Source organism: Pelophylax lessonae, assembly GCF_965119305.1.
Source record: "Pelophylax lessonae genome assembly, chromosome: 4".
Classification (NCBI taxonomy): domain Eukaryota; kingdom Metazoa; phylum Chordata; class Amphibia; order Anura; family Ranidae; genus Pelophylax; species Pelophylax lessonae.
The window spans coordinates 314156171-314181813 of NC_138771.1; the positions used below are offsets into that span (position 1 = coordinate 314156171).

At 41.9% G+C, this 25643-nt stretch overlaps 2 protein-coding genes across 2 annotated transcripts in view; both read right to left on the reverse strand.

Annotated features, from left to right (window-relative positions):
- The window catches only part of HK3 (hexokinase 3), a 474982-nt gene that overhangs the window by 408524 nt on the left and 40815 nt on the right, over positions 1-25643 (reverse strand). The window lies entirely within an intron of this gene.
- Positions 236-25643, reverse strand: part of UIMC1 (ubiquitin interaction motif containing 1) — a 212504-nt gene continuing 187096 nt past the window's right edge. The window contains exons 11-14 of the mRNA XM_082256084.1: positions 24089-24212; positions 23561-23648; positions 1594-1630; positions 236-454 (exon numbers count right to left, since the gene is read on the reverse strand). Of these exons, the coding sequence (XP_082112210.1) occupies positions 259-454; positions 1594-1630; positions 23561-23648; positions 24089-24212 (445 nt within the window). The 3' untranslated portion in view covers positions 236-258. The remainder of the gene's footprint in view (positions 455-1593; positions 1631-23560; positions 23649-24088; positions 24213-25643) is intronic.

The window sequence follows — 25643 nt, forward strand, 5'->3', positions numbered from 1 at the left end:
TACATGTGAAGCGACCTTTTGTACACTATCATCCAAATGTATTTGTGATTGTAAACATTACATACATATTTTTAACAATTTACTGTGTTTGTTAACAAATAAAGAATATTTTATGTAAGAGTCTACTAAAATTCTTATGGTGCCATTAAAATCACCTTGCTCCCCCCTTCCCCTCTTTTTGAGATCTCCACTTTAATGTCAAGTCATCATATAATTTCCTACAAAAAAGACAGGTGCACTTTGTTCCAAGCTTGAAATTCACATCCTTCTTCTCTTCCCTCTGTGCTGGGGTCTTTTTTTGTTTTGCTGATGTTTAGGTGGACGGCTGAACTGCTTCTTGAAGTCTACCAGGCAATCTTTAGCCTCCGAGATGGACACAAAAGATCTTATAGGTGAATCATTAATGGACAGATGATTCGAACTGAAACTACCAGCATGCTCTTCTCTAGAAGGGCTAAATAGAAAAATGCATAATTGTTACTTATAAGTCTTTATGAAATTTGTACTGAAAAGATATGACAAGTCAGGACCTTAAGAAAGTTAATAATCTGGCACAAACATGAACCTTAGAGAAAATAGCAATGGATATGCTACATTCAAGGTGGTCAAACCTTACTCATGAAGCACTAAAAAAATATCATGAAAATACCAATGGGTTTTTTTTGTTTACACTACATATATTGTACAAATAGAATCTGACCGACTACTTGATGTAGGACAGAAGAGACTTGCCTGGGGCAAGTTGTAACTTAGAAACTTTTATAAATGAGGTTCAGTCTAGTTATCGTTATATTACCCACCAAAAAAGGCTGTGTTACCAGCCAATAATCATACAGCCAGTAAAAGTAATTAATTTAGTCAAGGCTGGATCAATCTTTGATAAGGCTCCCTTAGGTCACCAAAAATCATCTTGCTTTAAAAAATATTACACTGAACCATATGGCTTACCAACACACTAGCCGAAATGTCTGTAACAATAAAAAACCTGCCTGACAATGCAGGCTCATTCATTAACAGAGTTCAACAAGGGAGGAATCACAAAAGGTGCTTGATAAGTTTGATCATTCATTGTCTGCATATACTGTATAACTCTTACATCTTAGGAAACAAAAGCTGTAATATATATAAAGAGGAGAGACGCCATGCCTAAACTGGCCAATGTACCCAGCAAGCTAACACCACATCCCTGTTTAAACATAGGACAGAAGAGGAGTGGATGGTATCACTAACCCTGCGGGCTCTATTGGCGCCCCAGAGAGGCCGCAATAGGTGGGCGTGAACCAAATGGTGGGATTTTAAAGGTGAGGCTTGCTAGGGTATATATTTTAGATAAATAATAATAAAAAGCTGTAATATAGTCCTTATGTTTTTTTTTTTTAATAATAATTTCAGAGCAAAATGACTTGCTGCTGGCGTTACGAAAGTTATGGGCTACATTTTGCTTGAAATTAGCAGCAATTATTGGCAAAAACAGGTCCTCTTTAAAAAATCAGGAAAACATTTGAATTACAGAAAAAAAAAATCTAATAATTAGAGAACAAACATTCCAAGACCAAAAAACAGAAATGAATATTAAAAAAACTGCTTACTAACCTCATACCTGAAAAGTCTAAGGCGCTATTGTTTTCATCTACAAAAAAAAAAAAAAAAAAGAAGAGGAAAAATAAATTTTTATTAAAAAAAAAAAGAAAAAAAAGTATATAAATAACTTTATCAAATCAGTAAAACCTTTGTCTGACATACCATACAAATGACAAACGAAAACGAATTGCATAGTTTACAACCCAAATTCACCAAAAATTGGGAAGCTTATAAACCCACATTTTATTCACAAAAGAAAATAGAAAACATATCAAATGTTTAAACTAGGGATCGACCGATATCGGTTTTTCGTTGCCGATACTGATATTTTGGCCATCGCATATCGGTATCGGCCGATATTTTTACATTTAAAGTTTTGAAAAATAAAGACAATTTTTGACACAAATCTGGTACTTAACATGTTCCTTTTTGTTTAATGGCTGGCTTGCTGGGCACCCTGTGGTGGGTGGCTGGCTGTCTGGCACCCTTTGGTGGATGGCTGGCTTGCTGGCACCCTGTGGTGGGTGGCTGTCTGGCTGGCACCCTGTGCTGGATGGCTGGCACCCTGTGGTGGGTGGCTGGCTGTCTGGCACCCTGTGGTGGGTGGCTGGATTGCTGGCACCCTGTGGTGGATGGCTTGCTTTCTGGCACCCTGTGGTTGGTGGGTGGGTGGCTGTCTGGCACCCTGTGGTGGGTGGCTGGCTTGCTGGCACCCTGTGGTGGGTGGCTGGCACCCTATGGTGGTGGGTGGGTGGCTGGCACCCTGTGGTACGTGGCTGGCACCCTGTGGTGGGTGGGTGGCTGGCACAGGGGCTGTGGGTGGCTGGCTGGTACAGGGCCTGTGGGTGGCTGGCTGGTATAGTACCTGTGGCTGGCTGGTACAGGGCCTGTGGGTGGGTGGCTGGTACAGGGCCTGTGGGTGTGTGTGGCTGGCTGGCACAGGGCTGCTGTGGGTGGATGTATGACTGTGATACACTCCCGCGAGACTAGTCCCGACTCCAGACGAGGCTGTCCAAGGCGAGGGAGGCGGCAGAAGAAGGCAGAATGACGTCACGAAAATATCGGCAATATCGGTAACTTCCAGGTGCTGATTCCGATATATCGGCCCTCGACATTTCGGCCTTGCCGATAATCGGTCAATCCCTAGTTTAAACCAAGAAAATGTACCATTTTATGAAAAAAAAAAATGTGGTAATTTAAAATTGATGACAGCAACAGGTCCCAAAAAAGTTGGGACAGGCCATGTTTACCAGTGTAGCATCCCCTCTTCTTTTAGCACTTGTAGGTCCTTCCTACCCCCTTCATGAGTAGGGCATTTTTTGCTATTCAGCACTGTGCTAATTTTAACTGCCCATGTAACACCAAACACAAATTACATTTTTATCTTTTTTCCCCACACAAATAGAGCTTTCTTTTGGTGGTATTTGAGCACCACTGGGTCTTTTTATTTTTTGCTATAAACATGAAAACAAACTGAAAATTTTGAATTTTGATAGCAACCCAGGAGGTCTCTCTCAAGTTCAGAGGATGCGGTACTCATGGTTGCTAAAAAGAAATGCAAATTTCAAATTGTCTGACCACAAAAGTTTTCCACTTTGCAACAGATCATTTTAAATAAGTTTTAGTCCAGAGAAGACAGTGGCGTTTCTGGATTATGTTCTGATATGGCTTCTTCTTTGCATGATAGCAAAGCTTTACCTTGCTTTTTTGGATGGCATGGCAAACTGTGTTCACAGATAATGATTTTTGGGAGTATTCCTGAGCCTATGCAGTGATGTCCATCACAGAATCATGCATGGCTTTAATGCAGAGCTGTTTGAGGGCTCAAAGATCACGGGCATCCAAAAGTGCGCTTTGGCCTTGTTCCTTGCAAGATTTCTCTAGATTCCCTAAATCTTTTGATATTAGGTACTGTAGATTATGATATATTTTTACATTGAGGAACATTATTCTCAAATTGTTCGACAATTTTTCCATCTTTTTGTTGCCCTGTTGCAACTTTTTGGAGACGTGTTGCTGCCTTTAATTTCAAAATTAAATTACATTTTCTCAGTTTAAACATTTGATATATTTTTGATTTTCTATTGTGACTAAAATATGAGATCAGTTTATGCAAATCAGTGATTGTACACAGCATCCTAACTTTTTTGGAATTATGGTTGTTTAAAAATCAAGATTTTAAATTCTATAACTTTTTTGAAAAACAGCTTTTAAAAAAAACAAAAGAATAACCAGAACCCATTCTGCGCTGAGTACATATAGTACAGAATAGCACATAGTCAAACCTATTTTTAAATGTTGACAAAGGGGTAACAGACAGCTGGTCTTCAAACTAATCCCTGTGCAGCTCCTTTGTACTCTAATTACAGTCTGCACACAGGCATTCACATTTTGAGCGTATTACTATCTCCTGTCATTCAGATATCTGGCATTTGACAGCTGGAAGGCAGGGGTGAGGTTTATTGTAAGGAGAGGGGAAGGCCTAATCTGAATGTAGGGAGTCATGTGATTACTAATTGATGTGGCTGTGCATTTTTAATGCACCATGCTCTAAAAGCTAGTTACTAAATTGGAACAGTTGTCATTTATGTTTACCCTTTAGGGGTCCAGGATTCGTCTTAATACTAAAACAAATTCTTACAATGCACCTTAGAGTGCCTGTATTTGGCTAAATTGTTGACACAATACTGAAACTACTGTAATAAGTATTTTTACCCCCAAAATGCTGCCCTTATTAAGAGTTTGAAGCTAATTTACTAAAGGATCTGAGAATATTCACACAGCAAAATTATTCAAACATGTGCAGATGGTTGAATAACATTTTACAATTGGATATCATTCTCAAAATAAAATAGTCAAACTGCCTTTATATGTCAGGTGATGTCTCAATAGCCTTGGGAAAAGTACAAAGGGCTGGATACAGAAATGCTCTGTGTGGGAGTGTCATCAAGTAATATCTATATTCCGATTGTAGACCCCCCCAACTCACAATGCTTGGCTGAAATTCTTCTTCAAGTTGTCAATAAGCCTGTTTACATGATTGGCGCAGTTTCTTAAATTTTTTTTAATTAATTTGGAAAATCTGTTGCTTATTATGGCTGTTCGGTTCATAGCTCCCCCCTATTATATTTATTTTCATTGTTGTACTCAGTGACAACTGAATAATGAAAGTCAGGTTTCAAACACAGTTTTTCTAATGACAGTGGCTAACTCTGCTATGTCCTTGTTTCCCCTCAATATAATGGAGGAAAAGTCTGTGAAAATGATTTTCATTAACAAGCATTCACTGGGGAAATTATATAGCTAGTAATGAGTGAGGTTCTACTACATTCTTGTGGTCAAGGGTCTACAAAAACAACACAAGTAGCACAAAATGACAGTGTCTGATTTAAACTAAAATGAGCAACAAAATTAAAGGTCTCAAGGGGAAAGAAAGAAAACCCAGTCATCTTAAACATCCATTACAATGCTCAGCACTCCAGGATGTTTTCATTAAATTATAGTACATTTCCCTGGTGGACTGAGACATTTTTTCTCATCTTTCTTGCAGGAACGAAAGAATAGCCATTACGCTTTATTTACATTAAATAATCCATATTTATGTTTTAGTCTTTAGAGTTTGCAGTACACGGTTATTTATTACTCAATGGCCTATCAGGCTCAGGACCCCTGGAATAGTAAAAGGGCTTGCAGGATTTAGCCCTGGAAAAAGTTGTCCTTCTTTCACACGAGTTATACAGTGCATTCCTAAAGTATTCAGACCCCCTCACTTTATTTCAATTTTGTTATGTTGCAGCCTGATACTAAAGTTGTTTAAATTCATTTTTTTTTCTTATTAATCTACACTCTGTACCCCATAACGACAAAGTGAAAACAGAATTTTAGAAATGTCTGAATTTATTAAACAGAAAAAACTCAAACATCAAATGTAATTAAGTGTTCAGACTTTACTCAGTCCTTTGTTGGAGCACCTTTGGCAGCAATTATAGCCTCAAGTATTTTTGGATATGATGTGAAAAGCTTTGCACACCTGGATAGGAGGATTTTCTGCCATACTTTGCAAATCCTCTCAAGTTCAGTTAGGTTGGATAGGGACCGCTGGTGGATAGACATTTTCAGGTTTCTCCAGAGATGTTTAATAGGGTTCAAGTCAGGGCTCTGCCTGGGCACTCTTGTTCCTAAGCCACTACTGTGTTGTCTTGGCTGTGTCCTTAAGATCGTTGTCACAATGGAATGTGAACCTTCGGCCCGTCGTCTGAAGTCCTGAGTGCTGTGGAACAGGTTTTCATTGAAGATATCTCTGTACTCTGCTTTCCCCCAACCATGACCAGTCTCCCAGTCCCTGCTGCTAAAAAATAAAAAAACACCCTCACGGCGTGATGTTGCCACCACCATGCTTCGCTGTAGGAATAGTATTGGGCAGGTGATGAGCAGTCCCTGGTTTCCTCCAGACATAATGTTTAGACTTGAAGCCAAACAATTCAATCTTGGTTTCATCATACTAGGGAATCTTGTTTCTCACAGTCAGAGTCCTTCAAGTGCTTTTTTGCAAACTCCAAACGGGCTTTCATTTGTGTTTCACTGAGGATCCATCTAGCCAATCTGCCAAAAAGGTTAGATTGGTGGAAACCTTTGATGCAGCAGACATTTTTTGTAGCCTTCCACAGATCTGTGACTTGCAACAATCATGTCTCTGACCTCTGCTGGCAGTTCCTTTGACCTCATTGCTTTTGATCTGATACAGTAGGCATTATCAGCTGTGATGCCATTTATAGAGAGGTGTGTGCCTTTCCAAATTATGTCCAATCAATTTATGTATTTTACAACAGGCAGACTCAAATCGAGGAGAAGAATCACAGCAAAAATTGAGAAATAGAGGGCACCTGAGCTAAATTTCAAGTGTCGTTGCAAAGAGTATGAATACTTATGCCAATGTGATATTTCAGTTTTTTCCTTTTTCATACATTTGCAAACATTTCTAAAATTATGTTTTCACTTGGTTATTATGGGGAAATAACTAGATTGATGGGAAAAAAAGAATTCAAACAACTGTAGTATCAGGCTGCAACATAACAAAACTGAAAAATGGGAAGGGGGATGTGAATACTTTATGAATGCACTGTAGTTGTGTTTGACTTTTCATACAAGCTACCACTCTTTTACACAATAAATTTGGTTATATACAACTGTCTACACATCATGTTGTGGCTAGGGTTGAGCGAACACCTAGATGTCCGTGTTCGACGGGTTCGGCCGAACTTTAAAAAAAAGTCCGGGTCCGTGTCCCGGACTTTTACCGAACTTTTCCCGGACACCGAACCCCATTGAAGTCAATGGGGACCCGAACTTTAAGGCACTAAAATGGCTCTAAAACACCAAAGGAAAGGGCTAGAGTGCTGCAAATGGCAGCAAAACGTAATTAAGAGCATGGCAAGTGCTCTGCAAACAAATGTGGATAGGGAAATAACTTAAAACAACAAAAAAAAAACAGAAAAATAAAACAATGTTCTTCTTCATCTCTGAAGGACGAGGCCCATATGGAGTAGGAGGGAGGTTGAGGTGGTGGTGGATGTGGCGGTGACATAGGCGTGCGCACAGGGTGTGCTGGGTGTGCCTGGGCACACCCTAATCACCTAGGGCACATAGCATTGCCAGTGAGGAGATGGGAAAGATCTCCCTGGGACCTGCTCTGCTCTATTTCTCCTTGCCTACAGGTACATGGCCCCGATACATTACTCTCCCTGCTGGCAAACACATGCATGTGTATTTCAACTTTGGGGTGCACACCTTAATGCAATAGGCTGCGCACACCTATGGGCGGTGTAGGTGGAAGCGGCGGTGGAGGAGGACCAGGGCCGGATTAACAGCATCATGGGCTTGGTGCTGAGGATTTTGAAGGGCCTTAAGGGCCGTGCCTTGCCATGCACCCAGAGGAGGAAGGGTGCAGCCATGCATGCCTAATTCAACATGGGATGCTGTCTCTGAAGCCCATAAACACATCCATGCATCGCCAACTGTCCCTCCTTGTCCGGCCTTCACGCTGTGTGGGGAGGTTCTGAGGGTGCTGCCTGGGGAAGCGAGCATAGAAGCCAGACTTCTGTGTTTACAAGTGACAGAAGAGCGGTAACAGTGAATATGGCCAACCCGGGGCCTATATAAAAGGTAGGGGCCTGGAGCTGCAGCTCCAATAGCCCCTACATTAATCTGGCCCTGAGGAGGAGGACGAGGTAGCCAACACTGCTTCTTTTCAAAAATTTTAAATGAGGGTACACCCCAAAAGAGTGAGAAAGAGCAAAAATGGAACAATGGGTGGGTAAGGTCGGTATCCATTGCTATTCTGCATAAGGTACGGAAAAGTCCCGTGGGATCCATGCCTGGTTCATTTTAATGAACGTGAGCTTGTCCACATTGTCTCTGGACAGGCGGCTGCGCTTGTCTGTTATAACGCCCCCAGCCGTGCTAAATACCCGTTCAGATAATACACTGGCTGCAGGGCACGCCAGCACCTCCAAGGCGTAAAGGGCAAGCTCAGGCCATGTGCCCAATTTGGAGACCCAGAAGTTGAAGGGGGCAGACCCGTCATTCACTACATGTAGGCGTGTGCACACATACTGCTCCACCATGTTGGTAAAATGCTGCCTCCTGCTAAGACGTTCCATCTGAGCTGCTGGTGCTGCTGTTTGTTGTGGCGTGCTGACAAAGCTTTTCCACATTTCGGCCATGCTAACCCTGCCTTCTGAGGTGCTGGCGGTGCCCTGGTTGCGTTGGCGACCTCCTCCTCCTCCTCCTCTGCCTTGTGCTTCCACTGTGGCCCCGCTGTCAGATGGGAATGCCAGCAGCATGGCGTCTACCAGCGTGCGCTTGTACTCGCGCATCTTGCGATCGCGCTCCAGTGAGTGAATTAAGGACGGTACGTTGTCCTTGTAACGGGGATCCAGCAGCGTGGCCACCCAGTAATCAGCACAAGTTAGAATGTGGGCAACTCGGCGGTCGTTGTGGAGACACTGCAGCATGTAATCGCTCATGTGTGCCAGGCTGCCCAGAGGCGACGAAAGGCTGTCCTCTGTGGGAGGTGTATCGTCCGTGTCCTCTGTATCCCCCCAGCCACGCACCAGTGATGGCCATGAGCTGGCCTGGGTGCCACCCTGCTGTGAACATGGTTCCATCTCCTCCTCCAGCTCCTCCTCCTCCTCATCCTCCAGAACTGTGCCCCTGCTGGACAATTGCGTCCCTGGCGTTTGCGTGTGCAGGAACCCACCCTCGGAGCCCCTTGCGAATGACTGCCCTGAAAGCCTTGGAAATGTTACCTCTTCATCCTCCTCCTCCTCCTCATCCTGTGCCACATCCTCTTCCATCATCGCCCGAATTGTTTTTTCAAGGAGGCATAGAAGTGGGATAGTTAAGCTGAGAACGGCGTCATTGCCACTGGCCATGTTGGTGGAGTACTCAAAACAGCGCAACAAGGCACACAGGTCTCGCATGGAGGCCCAGTTATTGGTGGTGAAGTGGTGCTGTTCCGCAGAGCGACTCACGCGTGCGTGCTGCAGCTGAAACTCCACTATGGCCTGCTGCTGCTCGCACAGTCTTTCCAGCATGTGCAAGGTGGAGTTCCACCTTGTGGGCACGTCACATATGAGGCGGTGAGCGGGAAGGCCGAAGTTACGCTGCAGCGCTGCCAGGCGAGCAGCAGCAGGGTGAGAACGCCGAAAGTGCGCACAAACGGCCCGCACTTTCTGCAGCAGCTCTGACATATCGGGGTAGTTTTTAAGGAACCTCTGCACCACCAAATTCAGCACATGCGCCAGGCAAGGGATGTGCGTCAAACCGGCTAGGCCCAGAGCTGCTATGAGATTTCGCCCGTTATCACACACCACCAGGCCGGGCTTGAGGCTCGCTGGCAGCAACCACTCATTTGTCTGCTGTTCCATGCTCCTCCACAACTCCTGCGCGGTGTGTGGTTTGTCCCCCAAACAGGCAAGTTGTAAAACTGCCTGCTGTCGTTTACCCCTGGCCGTGCTGAAGTTGGTGGTGAAGGTGTTACGCTGTCCGGATGAGGAGGCGGTAGAGGATGAGGAAGCGGAGTAGGAGGAGTTACGAACAGGAGGCAAACTGAAGCGCCCTGCAATCCTCGGTGGTGGAAGGACATGCGCCAAATTGCTATCCGCCTCAGGCCCATCCGCCACTGCATTTACCCAGTGTGCCGTTAGGGAGATATAACGCCCCTGACCGTGCTTACTGGTCCACGTATCCGTAGTTAGGTGGACCTTGGCACAGATGGCGTTGCGCAGTGCACACCTGATATTTTCCCCCACTTGGTTGTGCAGGGAAGGGATGGCTTGCCTGGAAAAGTAGTGGCGGCTGGGCACGACGTACTGTGGGACAGCCACCGACATAAGGTTTTTAAAACTGTGCGTCTCCACCAGACGGAATGACAGCATTTCAAAGGCCAATAATTTTGAAATGCTGGCATTCAGGGCCAGGGATCGCGGGTGGGTAGGGGGGTACTTCCTCTTCCTCTCAAGTGTTTGGGAGATGGAAAGCTGAACGCTTCCACGGGACATTGTGGAGATGGTTGTTGGTGACCCAGGTGGTGGTGTTGCTGACAGATCGTCTGTTTGCGGGGTGGCAGGTGCCGGTATCACTACAGATGTGGCTGGAGCGGCCGAGACTGCAGCAGAAGAGGAAGCAGGATGAGCCAGAGACGTTTCTTGGTTTTGAAGGTGTGTACTCCACTGCAGCTCGTGCTTTGCACTTAGATGCCTGATCATGCAGGTTGTGCTCAGGTTGAGAAGGTTCATGCCTCGCTTCAAGCTCTGATTGCACAGGGTGCAAACCACTCGTGTCCTGTCATCAGCACATTTTCTAAAGAACTTCCACGCTAGAGAACTCCTTTGAGCTGACTTTGGTGCGCTCGTTCCCTTGCTGCGTTGGGCAGTAGCGGGCGTAGTGTCTAGGGCACGGCCGCTCCGCTTCTGCACCCTGCTCCCTCTTCTGCTGTGCTGGTGGCTCTGTGCGACCACCGCCTCTTCCTCCAAACTACTCAGGTCACCTGCATGACGTTCATTCCATGTGGGGTCGAGGACCTCATCGTCCTCCACATCATCTTCCACCCAGTCTTCACCCCTGCCCTCCTTGTCGGTCTCCACAATGCTGAACGCCGCAGCAGTTGGCACCTGCGTTTCGTCATCATCGGAGACGTGCTGCGATGATCCTTGCATGTACTCATCTTGAGAAATAAGTGGTTGGGCATCGCTGCACTCAATCTCTTCCACTTCTGGGGCAGGGCTAGGTGGATGGCCCTGGGAAACCCTGCTGACAGAGTCCTCAAAAAGAATAAGAGACTGCTGTATGGCTTGGGGCTCAGACTGCTGGCCTGATTTGCAAGGGGGTGAGGTGAAAGACGGTTGGACATTGGCTGCAGGTGCCAACTCTGACCTTTCTGCAGTAGACTGGGTGGGAGACAATGTGAAGGAACTGGAGGCACTGTCAGCAGCAAACCAATCTACTATCGCCTCAACTTGTTCTGGCCTCATCACTTCTAGGGGCGTTTGATGCCCTACCAAATACTGATGCAGGTTCTGTCGCCTACTCACACTTGAGGAAGGTGTTTCACTTGTGCGTGTAGCTGGCACAGATCGACCATGTCCTCTCCTTGCAACAGGAGCTCTACCAGCAGCACCACGACCCAGGCCACGGCCCTTATTTGACGGTCTCCTCATATTTCTGTAATTTAAGATCTTGCCCTAGAAAGGTTTTTATTGAATAGCGGAATAGAAAATATGATCCAAAAAAAGTGTATGTATATCACACGTACACAACCACACTAGGCCCCAATTACTATTGTTTGTACCCCTAAAAGGCTAGATGAGGAGTAGGGGGAGTATGGAACAGGCAGCACCCTCAAACCTTCAGAAGTATGAGATGAACCCCAACAACTTGGAAAGGTGGATCTCTCTCACACGTACCGACACAGACTATCCCGCAATTCAATTGATCCTCAAAGGTTTTTATTGAATAGCGGAATAGGAAATATGATCAAAAAAAGTGTATGTATCTCGCACGTACACAACCACACTAGGCCCCAATTACTATTGTTTGTACCCCTAAAAGGCTAGATGAGGAGTAGGGGGAGTATGGAACAGGCAGCACCCTCAAACCTTCAGAAGTATGAGATGAACCCCAACAACTTGGAAAGGTGGATCTCTCTCACACGTACCGACACAGACTATCCCGCAATTCAATTGATCCTCAAAGGTTTTTATTGAATAGCGGAATAGGAAATATGATCAAAAAAAGTGTATGTATCTCGCACGTACACAACCACACTAGGCCCCAATTACTATTGTTTGTACCCCTAAAAGGCTAGATGAGGAGTAGGGGGGGTATGGAACAGGCAGCACCCTCAAACCTTCAGAAGTATGAGATGAACCCCAACAACTTGGAAAGGTGGATCTCTCTCACACGTACCAACACAGACTATCCCCCAATTTAACTGATCCCCAAAGGTTTTTGATTAAATAGCGGAATAGAAAATATGATCCAAAAAAAGTGTATGTATATCACACGTACACAACCACACTAGGCCCCAATTACTATTGTTTGTACCCCTAAAAGGCTAGATGAGGAGTAGGGGGAGTATGGAACAGGCAGCACCCTCAAACCTTCAGAAGTATGAGATGAACCCCAACAACTTGGAAAGGTGGATCTCTCTCACACGTACCGACACAGACTATCCCGCAATTCAATTGATCCTCAAAGGTTTTTATTGAATAGCGGAATAGGAAATATGATCAAAAAAAGTGTATGTATCTCGCACGTACACAACCACACTAGGCCCCAATTACTATTGTTTGTACCCCTAAAAGGCTAGATGAGGAGTAGGGGGAGTATGGAACAGGCAGCACCCTCAAACCTTCAGAAGTATGAGATGAACCCCAACAACTTGGAAAGGTGGATCTCTCTCACACGTACCAACACAGACTATCCCCCAATTTAACTGATCCCCAAAGGTTTTTGATTAAATAGCGGAATAGAAAATATGATCCCAAAAAAGTGTATGTATATCACACGTACACAACCACACTAGGCCCCAATTACTATTGTTTGTACCCCTAAAAGGCTAGGAGTAGGGGGAGTATGGAACAGGCAGCACCCTCAAACCTTCAGAAGTATGAGATGAACCCCAACAACTTGGAAAGGTGGATCTCTCTCACACGTACCAACACAGACTATCCCCCAATTTAACTGATCCCCAAAGGTTTTTGATTAAATAGCGGAATAGAAAATATGATCCCAAAAAAGTGTATGTATATCACACGTACACAACCACACTAGGCCCCAATTACTATTGTTTGTACCCCTAAAAGGCTAGGAGTAGGGGGAGTATGGAACAGGCAGCACCCTCAAACCTTCAGAAGTATGAGATGAACCCCAACAACTTGGAAAGGTGGATCTCTCTCACACGTACCAACACAGACTATCCCCCAATTTAACTGATCCCCAAAGGTTTTTGATTAAATAGCGGAATAGAAAATATGATCCCAAAAAAGTGTATGTATATCACACGTACACAACCACACTAGGCCCCAATTACTATTGTTTGTACCCCTAAAAGGCTAGGAGTAGGGGGAGTATGGAACAGGCAGCACCCTCAAACCTTCAGAAGTATGAGATGAACCCCAACAACTTGGAAAGGTGGATCTCTCTCACACGTACCAACACAGACTATCCCCCAATTTAACTGATCCCCAAAGGTTTTTGATTAAATAGCGGAATAGAAAATATGATCCCAAAAAAGTGTATGTATATCACACGTACACAACCACACTAGGCCCCAATTACTATTGTTTGTACCCCTAAAAGGCTAGGAGTAGGGGGAGTATGGAACAGGCAGCACCCTCAAACCTTCAGAAGTATGAGATGAACCCCAACAACTTGGAAAGGTGGATCTCTCTCACACGTACCAACACAGACTATCCCCCAATTTAACTGATCCCCAAAGGTTTTTGATTAAATAGCGGAATAGAAAATATGATCCCAAAAAAGTGTATGTATATCACACGTACACAACCACACTAGGCCCCAATTACTATTGTTTGTACCCCTAAAAGGCTAGGAGTAGGGGGAGTATGGAACAGGCAGCACCCTCAAACCTTCAGAAGTATGAGATGAACCCCAACAACTTGGAAAGGTGGATCTCTCTCACACGTACCAACACAGACTATCCCCCAATTTAACTGATCCCCAAAGGTTTTTGATTAAATAGCGGAATAGAAAATATGATCCCAAAAAAGTGTATGTATATCACACGTACACAACCACACTAGGCCCCAATTACTATTGTTTGTACCCCTAAAAGGCTAGATGAGGAGTAGGGGGAGTATGGAACAGGCAGCACCCTCAAACCTTCAGAAGTATGAGATTGTGTTCACTGTACCCCACAAAGATTGAGTTCACTGCACCCCACAATGATTGTGTTCACTGCACCCCACAAAGATTGTGTTCACTGCACCTCACAAAGATTGTGTTCACTGTACCCCCCAAAGATTGTGTTCACTGCACCCCACAAAGATTCTGTTCACTGTACCCCACAAAGATTGTGTTCACTGCACCCCAAAAAGATTGTGTTCACTGCACCCCAAAAAGGATGTTGTTCACTGCACCCCAAAAAGGATGTTGTTCACTGCACCCCAAAAAGATTGTGTTCACTGCACCCCACAAAGATTGTGTTCACTGCACCCCAAAAAGATTGTGTTCACTGCACCCCAAAAATGATTTTGTTCACTGCACCCCAAAAAGGATTTTGTTCACTGCACCCCAAAAAGGATGTTGTTCACTCCACCCCAAAAAGATTGTGTTCACTGCACCCCAAAAAGATTGTGTTCACTGCACCCCACAAAGGATTTTGTTCACTGCACCCCAAAAAGATTGTGTTCACTGCACCCCAAAAAGGATGTTGTTCACTGCACCCCAAAAAGGATTTTGTTCACTGCACCCCAAAAAGATTGTGTTCACTGCACCCCACAAAGGATTTTGTTCACTGCACCCCACAAAGATTGTGTTCACTGCACACCAAAAAGGATTGTGTTCACTGCACCCCAAAAAGATTTTGTTCACTGCACCCCAAAAAGATTGTGTTCACTGCAGCCCAAAAAGATTGTGTTCACTGCAGCCCAAAAAGATTGTGTTCACTGCAGCCCAAAAAGATTGTGTTCACTGCAGCCCAAAAAGATTGTGTTCACTGCAGCCCAAAAAGATTGTGTTCACTGCAGCTCACACACAGAAAAATGGATGTGGATCACTGACACCTGCCTATCTCCAATCCCACACCACACAGCAATATCGATTGTAGTTTGTAGAACACAGTTTCCCTAAAATTCAGCAGACTCTGTCCCTAACAGGATTGAGAAGAGATCGTAGATCAGGATTGAGTGCAGACCCCACCCCCCACACAGCAATATCGATTGTAGTTTGTAGAAGACACTGACCCTATAATTCAGCAGACTCTATCCCTAAAATGCCTACAACTCGCCCTGCCTAAACACTCCGACCTGTCCCTCAATTCTATCCGGACACAAATGGTTTTTTCCTGCCTATCTTTCCCTAATCAGCAGCCAGCACGTTGATGTGTGCTCTGTCCCTGAATCTAAGCAGCATAATGACGCCGCTGCGGCTGCCTCGAACTTATAAAGACTTGGTCACATGCTTCAGACGGCCAATCACAGCTACTGAGACATTTGCAGGCATGGCTGGGATGGCTTAAGGCACACCAGTTAAACGATTGTTGATTGGCTGTTGAAAGCCCGCCATGAAAAGAGCGCCAAAGCATGCAAAACCCGGAAATAAAACGACCGAACACGGATTTTTACCCGAACATACAGTAAAGTGTCCGTGTCCGTGTTCGGGTACAAAAAATCCAATTATTCGGTACGAACACGAATAATACAGTCCGTGTTCGCTCAACACTAGTTGTGGCTACTTTCAATACAATTGCTTTTCTGGAGGCATACATTTAATATTTTAGTAAGAATGGTGACATAATGTGCCTGCCTAGTTTGTATTTATTTGGAAAAAACAGCTTTTTAATTATATTCAAATAAACTACAGCTTACCTTTAGGTTTTGTTTTATTATGTCTGAAAATGACCAATTCAACAGGACATTGCAGATCGACACTCCCAGAATATCAGTTTCAGAAGAAATTTTTCATCAACTTTGTTTTGTTTATACCTGTAAAATTAAAAGTCCCAGTTTGACTTGAACGCCCCATGTATATACAATATTTGGGGGTTCTAAGTAGATTTTTTCATCTATGTGAGAAGTGTCAGAATTGGCCCAGTATTGAAATGGTTAAATTCAGAGATCAATGGATGGTTATCACTCAAAATGTATCTGGGTGATCAATATACATTGCAAGGATTTTACAAAGCTTTGTTGAAGAATCTGGCCTTTTTCTGATCTGAAGAAAAAGCGGTTTATTTCACCAAATCCTTTGCAGATTCTGAATGGGAGATTCTGGCTCATTATAGTCATCTGGTGCAATCTGAGTGTTCTGATGAGAAAAGCTGCAGTGTCTGCATCCTATCATAAAAATGTAATTCTTGTAGAATATCTCACCAAAAGTAAAAATTCTTATTGCAGGGAAAAATTTCCTAATGCAGACATCTGGAAAAATCAGTGAGCTAATCAAACAAAGCAAGAGTCTATGTTTCTGGGGTCTTCTGTACACCAGCAGTGTACAAAATACCTCCAAATTGCCATATTCTATTCAATTTTACATAAAATGACAGCGACTAAAAAAAATTGATTGTATATGCTGTATTATTTTATTCTACTTGATTTTTTTTCACAAAAAAGGTGTACTTATTCTTTAAATTGGGGCACAAATTGTATTTTTTGTTCCTTATATTTATTTATCCTTTTCAAACATTAAACTGTGCTGTCCCTCTAAATTACAAATTTCCTGTGTTAATAATTTTTAATGATAACCTCGCTCCAAAAATTTCTCTTTCATTTTCTCCAACCTTATCTTGCAGTTTAATGGCTCCCCAACATTCTGTGCCACTCTTCCAAACTGTGCTCTTGGGAGATTTAAATATATTGCCTGGATAAGAACTATGATTAATACAATAATTGGTTCCAATCCATTGGTTTTACATATATATCACTCCCTAATTTTCCATTCACCACCGCAAATGATAGCATCCAAGAATGGTACTATTTGTCTACTAAACACCATATTAAACTACACTATTTTCCATCATCACATTTGATGCATCATGCATTTAAATAAAGAATGGGATAAAGTGAATTCCTCCTCCATCCACAACATGAAGGCATTAGAATGTGGGGGAGCCACATTGAAACCCATCGCAGCTCCTTTACCTGCAAATAATAATCATTCTCAAATAAAAATAGTAATTTCCAAGAGTTAATGTTAAAATATCCACAACAAAAGTATTGGGTTAAAAAACTCAATGAGATGTATTCTTATTAAACAAGGTAACACTTCTATCTAAATAAACAGTATAAAATTGCAATTCAGACTCTTTTCTTCACTGGACTTATAATACAGCCTCCTGCTTCCAAACACTATTATGAAGCTTTAGATGACTTGAGAAAGGTTTGTTTTTTTGCTCTGACAGTATCATTACTGAATAAAAAAAAAGACTGACTGCAAACTCATTGTTGCTTTCTACTATATATTTGGGATCTTGTATGGATTCCAGTTGCTGGCACCTGTAAAAGGTAGGGACTATGGATTGTAAGAAACTTGAGGGCAGGGACTGATGTACTTATACAATATATATATATACAGTATCTCACAAAAGTGAGTACACCCTTCACATTTTGTAAATATTTTATTGCATCTTTTCGTGTGACAACACTGAAGAAATGACACTTACAGAGACCCCAGATCCCTCTATAAAGAGTACCTGTTACATGCCTATTGCTGTCACAAGGATGTTTACATTCCTTGTGACAGCAATAAAAGTGTTAAAAAAAATGTAAAGCAACAGTGTAAAAAGTAATAAAAAATGAATTCAATTTTGCCCCCGACCCCCTGTGCTAGTGCACAAAGACAAAACGTGCATGCAAACCAGGATCGTCCCACACGGGAGGTATTGCCGCGACCATCAGCAATACCTTGCTGTCCATGATTGCCTGAAGTCATTTTGAATTTTACACTGTATAGTGCAGATTAATCATTGACAAAATAAGGTTTACATCTATCTAAGGCTAATGCTGGTAATGAGAGAAGTAGCCAATTACAGTGATACCTCGGTTCACAAATGCTTCTGTTCATGAACAACTCGGTTCACGAACAGAAAAGTTCATAAAAATATGCTCCGGTTCACGAACTCCGCTTCGGTTCACGAACAGGAGCCGTGGTCATTTTAATGCTATTTCCAGGCTGTCACATGGTCGTGACTTCCTGTAGGAAGATCGTGGAGAGAAGAAGAGACACAGAAAGAAGTACTGCGAGTACTGTGAAGACACTTTTTGCTTTTTGGTGTGCTTTTTAACACATACAGTACTGTACTGTACAATACTGGTGTACAATACTGTACTTACTGTATTGTATTTCACAGCCTCCCAACTGCCTTCCTCCAAGTCAGAAGTCATCTCAAGCAAGGTTAGTGTTCTCTCTTTATACATTACTATACTGTACTAATGTGTATTGTAATTTGTTTCATATTTTTGTGCTTTAAAAACCCCCCAAAAAAGGTCAGAATGGATTAACCGGATTTACATTGAACCCTATGGGAAAATGTGCCTCGGTTCACAACCAATTCGGTTCGCGACCAGAGTCAGTTCACAAATTAAGTTTGTGAACTGAGGTATCATTGTATATTTGAAAAGATGCTTGTGCAAGGATATTTTCTAAATATTTTAATCACATTGTACTAGCTTATGATTGTTTGTACATAGAGGGCCTTGAAAAAGTATTCAAACCCCTTGAAATTTTCCAAATTTTGTTATGTTACAATCAAAAACGTAAATGCTTTTAATGTGGGCAAGGTGAGGTAAAGTGGCGCTGCCTAATTATAGGTGATCTCAATAAGTATGGTTGGTTTAAAGTGCAGGGGTACAAATTAATAAAGTACCAGTGTAAAGATAATATCAAAATTTATATATAAATTGGTGAGGGTGTCTCTAAAGTGGTTTAGTGCAAAGTGCATAAATATTGTGTGTGCTGATCTCAAAAAAATATATAAATATATATTTATATCGTCGTGCGCGATTACGTCATTTCCGCCCCACTGCAACGCAGATCCGGTCGCTGACCCGCACAGTGTCCCGGAAGTGGCCGCCAACGAGGGATTCGCGGCCCCTACTGCTAGGATGCCCGTTATTATTGCTATTTATGTGAGTACCTTATACATTTTATAATAAAGCTATTTTACATAACGGTACATCACTATATCGGCACTTCTTTCTTATATATCACCATTGTATACACCAAAGAGAAGATCCTATCACCTGGTATTAAAAAGGGGGTATCCCCTCCCTCCTTCCATAGGAGTCGCATAAAGACCACGCTGCAATAAGGCTTGTTACCCCTGCAGGGGTACATACCTCCGGTGAGTGCGGGAGCAATTGGTGGGGTGCACCTGTGTGTTTTTGCCCATCACCCACATCACCCCTAAAAGCACTGCAAGCACCTTATTTTCACCTGAATAACCATCGGCTATCAATTATTCCATATTGGTTTTTTTCAATCACGGACTCACCCAGCAACTTAGACTGTTGATTTGTTTTTGGATTATCCACTGCATGAGCACTATTTAAGATTGTGTTTATTTATAAATGTGAATGCACTTTATCCATATTTTAGCTTATGTTATATTAAGTGTGTTTTTATATTTATATTTTTTTATTTTTATATTTATATATTTTTTTGAGATCAGCACACACAATATTTATGCACTTTGCACTAAACCACTTTAGAGACACCCTCACCAATTTATATATACATTTTGATATTATCTTTACACTGGTACTTTATTAATTTGTACCCCTGCACTTTAAACCAACCATACTTATTGAGATCACCTATAATTAGGCAGCGCCACTTTACCTCACCTTGCCCACATATTCTGATATAGCCTTTTTGGCCATATTTTGAGGTAGGCTGCAGCCTCTGCCCACCGTCCACAAGCGCGGATCCTTCTATTCTCTAGTAAATGTTTTTTAATTGAATTTTTTGATAGACCAACACAAAATGGCACATAATTGTGACGTGGAAGGAAAATTATAAATGGTTTTTAACATTTTTTTTATAAAAAAATATGTGAAAAATGTAGCGTGCATTTGTATTCAGTCCCCCTGAGTCAATACTTTGTATAACCACCTTTTGCTGCAATTACAGCTGCAAGTCTTTTCGGGGATGTCTTTACCAGTTTTGCACATCTAGAGAGTGAAATGTTTGCCCATTCTTCTTTGCAAAATAGCTCAAGCTCTGTCAGATTGGATAGAGAACATCTATGAATAGCAATTTTCAAGTCTTGTCACAGATTCTTAATTGGATTTAGGTCTGGACTTTGACTGGGCCATTCTAAAACATGAATATGCTTTGATGTAAACCATTCCATTGTAGCTCTGGCTGTACGTTTAGGGTCCTTGTCCTGCTGGAAGGTGAACCTCCGCCCCAGTCTCAAGTCTTGTGCAGACTCTAACAGGTATTCTTCTAAGATTGCCCTGTACTTGGCTCCAACTATCTTCCCATCAACTCTGAAGAAAAGCATTCCCACAACATGATGCGGCCACCACCATGTTTCACGGTGGTGATGGTGTGTTCAGGGTGATTTGCAATGTTCGTTTTCCGCCACACATAGCGTGTTGCTTTTAGGCCAAAAAGTAAAATTTTGGTCTCATCTGACCAGAGCACCTTCTTTCACATATTTGCTGTATCCCCACATGGCAAACTTCAAACTGGACTTATTATTGTTTTTTTTTTAACAATGCCTTTTTTGCCTTTCTTAGTGCACGACTAATAGTTGTCCTGAGGACAGATTCTCCCACCTGAGCTGTGGATCTCTGCAGCTCCTTCAGAGTTACCATGGGCCTCTTGGCTGTTTCTCTGATTAATGCTCTCCTTGCCCGGCCTGTCAGTTTAGGTGGACGGCCATGTCTTGGTAGATTTACAGTTGTGCCACTCTTTCCATTTTCGGGTGATGGATTAAACTGTGCTCCTCAAAGCTTGAAATACTTTTTTTTTATATCCTAACCCTGATTTAAACTTCTCCACAACTTTATCCCTGACCTGTCTGATGTGTTCCTTGGCCTTCATGATGCGGCTTGTTCACTAAGGTTCTCTAACAAACCTCTAAGGCAGGGATCCTCAAACTATGGCCCTCCAGCTGTTGCTGGACTACATGTCCCATGAGGCATTGCTAAACTCTGACATTGACAGACATGACTTGGCATGATGGGAATTGTAATTCCTGAACAACTGGAGGGCCATAGTTTGAAGACCCCTGCTCTAAGGGCTCACAGAACAGCTGTATTTATACTAAGATACAATTACACACAGGTGGATTCTATTTACTAATTAGGTGACTTCTGAAGGCAACTGGTTTCACTTTATTTAGTTAGGGGTATCAGAGTATAGCGGGCTGAATCTAAATGCATGCCACACTTTTCAATATTTATTTGTAAAACATTTTGAAAACCATTTATCATTTTCCTTCCACTTCTAATGGCCAAGTGTGCAAACCCAGATTTGTGGCCAATTGGTATTCTGTGGAGGTGGTGTATTACATGCAATGTGACTGTGGCATGATCTATATAGGGAAGACAAAAAGACTCTTTTACCATCGTATTCGCAATCATGTCTCTAGTGTCCAAAAAAAGATGGAAACTGCTATTGGTTGTCATATGGGTCTATATCAGAGTTTCAATGTATCCAAAATGACATTTTATATTTTGGAATACATTCCAAAACATGAGAGGGGGGGGGGTGATGTGGACAATATTACTGCTTCAATGGGAAACAAGATGGATTTTTAAAAACTGTTGGCAATTAAACATTCTGAATTTTTGTAAATATTGTTCTTCACGTTCTGGCCAATGGAAATTTTTTCTAAATACTGCTGGTGCCCCATTAAAAATGGTACACCATTATTAGGGCAACAATTTTGTTACTCTATACCTTTAAATGTGGTGATTATGTGATGTAAGCTTGCAATATGATGATTTACTGTAAGGGTCCTTTGATTGACTGCTCCTATATGTGCAATTATTTTTGATGTCATATTGTTGCCGTCCTGAATGGGTGGTCATACGGACACCTAGAGCACTGACCTTGGTGCACATATATGGTGAGATGCACCATGGCTGCCCCTTTAGGCGGTGCCAATATGTGTGTTAGTATCCCCAACCTAATTTTGGATAGAATAGTGTGTGCCTATTTTAAAAGTATTGCTGGTTGCCATTTTGACCTTGTGGCTGTAATATGGTATAGATTACATTTATTGTGTGGGCATTAATCCAGTTGTTCTATGGATTATCCAATATGGCCGACGGAACACCGCCTGTGAGCGTGACTTTACTCTGCCATGCGCTCGCGCATGCACGAGTAGCACCAGTGTGGTGTCCGCATCTCGCATGCGGGTCCGCCCAACGCGAGATGGGACGGCTATAAATAGCCCTATATGGTGGCGGTCCACCAAATAGGTAACCGTATATATTTTATAAAAGCAAGCTCATTCCTAAACAGTATGTGATCTGGCTGATATTGCTGATCTTGGGGTACTGTTTGTTTCTCCTCAGGCCAGGTATATGAGGGATTTCCATGCTAGTCTTTTAGTCTAGTGGCTTGCTTTCAGCGGGTTTTTCATACAGTGGTGCTGTGAGTTGAATCTCTCAAAGAATCTTCCTGTTCCATTTACTTTGTTTATTCAGCAAGTTGGAGGTAAGAATTCTTGTATCCGAGTCAGTTAAACACGTTTTTGATTAATGATTGTATATCACACTGGGAAGAAGGAAAAAAAACTTTTCTTTTTGTCCCTTTTTGTCTATTTGTCAGATTACTTGATATTTTGATGGAAAGCTCCCGTATAAAGGGACCTCTTAGGTTCCCTCTGCTGGTATAAATCTTTATAGCTGGAACCGAGCCACAGAACCCTGTTTTGAAGGTACTTTAGATTTCTCAGCGTGACTCAGCGTGTGAATACTTTATGTACTGTTTGGTGATTTATAAAATGGGAAGATTCCCTTCTCCCATGATGCCTTGAAGGCTACTTAGTCTTGATATTATTTTTAGATCTCTACTATGGGCACATGGTCCTCCTAGAACGTTAGCTGTATGACCTTCATGATAGCACAAATTTACCAGGCAGGGTTTCTAGGGTAAGAGCGGTCTTTCAAATGATTAATTATGATTTGAATGTTTATGAAACAATCATGCTTGAATAGTGTTAATTTGGCCGCTCTGCCCCATATGGTATTATGTCTAAATATGTATCTTCTGTTTACAATAAACATTTTGTACAATAGTTTTCAAATTCTCCTGAGGAGGCCATTCTGTTGGTGAAACATGTCGAGCACAAACCGCTGCACTACATCTCCGGACCACATTTTACTATATTGAATATCGTTTTTTAAAATATATTTCAATAAAATTTGCCAACATTTAAAAAAAAATGATGTAGTATATTATTTTTGTGTTTACACCTTTAAAAGTCCCTTACCTATGTATTTTGTCTAAGCTTTACTACTCTACCACTACATTTTAGTAAGAAAATTGAATTTACTTAAACTATGTAACCGCATGAATGTAAACATTATATAGCATGTGTTATGGTGTATGCATTATTCAAAAGAACCCCATCATATGTATGTAAATGTAATTTTTTTGCACAGAAAAAGAACATTAACAGACTATCTGCATTTTCCAACCAACCATTTTTGTAGAACCAACAATCATACTTTCATTACAAATCGCCATGCACCACCTCTCCCATTCCATGGTATACCTGCTGAGATGGACTCTGACTGCTCCAGCATGCTCAGGAGTCTGCCTTCTCGTTCTGCTGTTTCCTGCCAGAGAAGTGCGGGACATAGCTGTCAAAAACAGATAGCGTTCATATAACCTGACAAATGTGTAGACATGGTGCTTAAATCAAATTAAATTACACCAAAACCATATTGGTTTCAGGCATAAAGCTCACTGTTGCTGCAAATTCTCCACATCATTATGCTAATGTGGTGGCAGTGTGATGTCTGTCAAATTTAATCCCCTTGACTGTAGTGTGATAGGTGGTGTTATAGTAAAGAAAAGGCAAAGTCTCTCACAAATTACTGCAGGTCTATTAGTTAAATTTGGGGAACAGAAATGTAATTTGTTTATCCAAATTTAGCATCTAAGATATTTGGAAGCATTTAACCAGCTGCTAAACTGTTGGATCCACTTGGGCTAAACTCATCAAAATAAATCACTTTAATTCATCCAAAATGCAATTTTCATGTTTAAAGTTACTAATCACTGATGAACGCACACTTACCTTAGAGCCCTTTAGCCTCTGGGTTCCCTGGGTCTCCGGTGCAGCAGATTGCAAACATTTGTCCACATGTGTTTGATAATCTTTTATTGGAACAAGTGATTTACACAGATAGCATTTTTCAAGCCTACCCAGGAAGAGAGATTGGAAAATATGAGTCCACACACCCCACATAAGACAATAAACTGATTGTGTGCGACATGGTGCCTGTAAGTTCCATGTTTTAGTCTTCAAGTCGATCCCTGTGGATCCTAAACTCAGACTAGATCTTTCACTCCTGGCCCTGATGTCATTCAATTGCCAGACATTGTGTGGGTGGAGGGGTCTCTGGCATTTGACAGCTGAATTATGTGGGGGGTACTTCGTGCCAGAAAGAGGCAGTGTTTATTCTAGACTTGATCAGATCATGAGGCCCCACGTACAGCCTGGACCTTGAATCCAAAGGGGCTTTAAAGTCACACAGGGATTTAGTGCATTGCAAAGTGCAGCACCGAAAGTGTATGTCTGGGCAAAAAAATAAAAAATTGCAACACATCTATAATTGATATCATTTCTAATTGCTAACAATTGCAATACATGCATATTTCCACATAGAAAAATGGGCAGGGCTAATAAAACTGCTTGGAACTTTAGCTCAACTGAGACAAAGTGCATAGGAAGTTACAAGATCACTACATTTCCGGAAGAAGCAATGTGTATTTTTTGGTATTTGAAATGTTTTTAAAGCAATAAAACACTGACAAAAGTGCATATATTGCAAAGATGTACTGAATTTTTATTTTTTTCAGACATACATTTTATGAACTATTAGAAACATTTTAGGGCACGTTAGTTTTACTTTAATGAGAGTTTTGATTCGAATGTTTACTTGTAAGAAAGAGCACTATAAAATCCCTTTTGAAAAAGTTGGACTTGTTAATTCGAATGCGTTATCATATATCTATCACCATCAAGTCCATAAATTGTAATGCTATTATTAGAAACATGTATTAATAATAAACTGGCAAGAGTTAACTCATGGTTAAATATTACTTGAAAGGCAATTCATAAGCCACAGTTCATAAACTTTTGTCCTTTCATGGCAAAATTAGATTAGAACAGAAATCAGGGAAGTATCGGAAAGAAGATCCATTGTTTGTATAAAGCATTACCTGCACTACCATCCTGGTGTTTTTCAGCCTAAGTAACCAGCAAATACAGGAAAAATGCTCCCACCTGAGTACAAAGGAGCTTTGATGTAGATGTATGACTGAGAATATAGAAAGATCCTTCAGGATTTTTAATCTGCATTTAAAATCGATCATGGCCCTCATTACAAAAAATACATAAACTTCAGCTAAAAAAAAAAAAAAAAAATCTTAAGATTTTTAATTACTAATAGTACAATGGCTAGGAGAAGGAGGGCCAAGTACAGGGAGATAATCAGGATCTATTCAGGCTCTACTGCTTTTCATGTAGCTGCTATCCTAACATGTTTCAGGTGCTTGCGCTGGTGAGAAAGTAACATGGGAAACCGTAGGTTCTAAATAAGGCCCCTTTCACACGGGCTGTCAGTTTT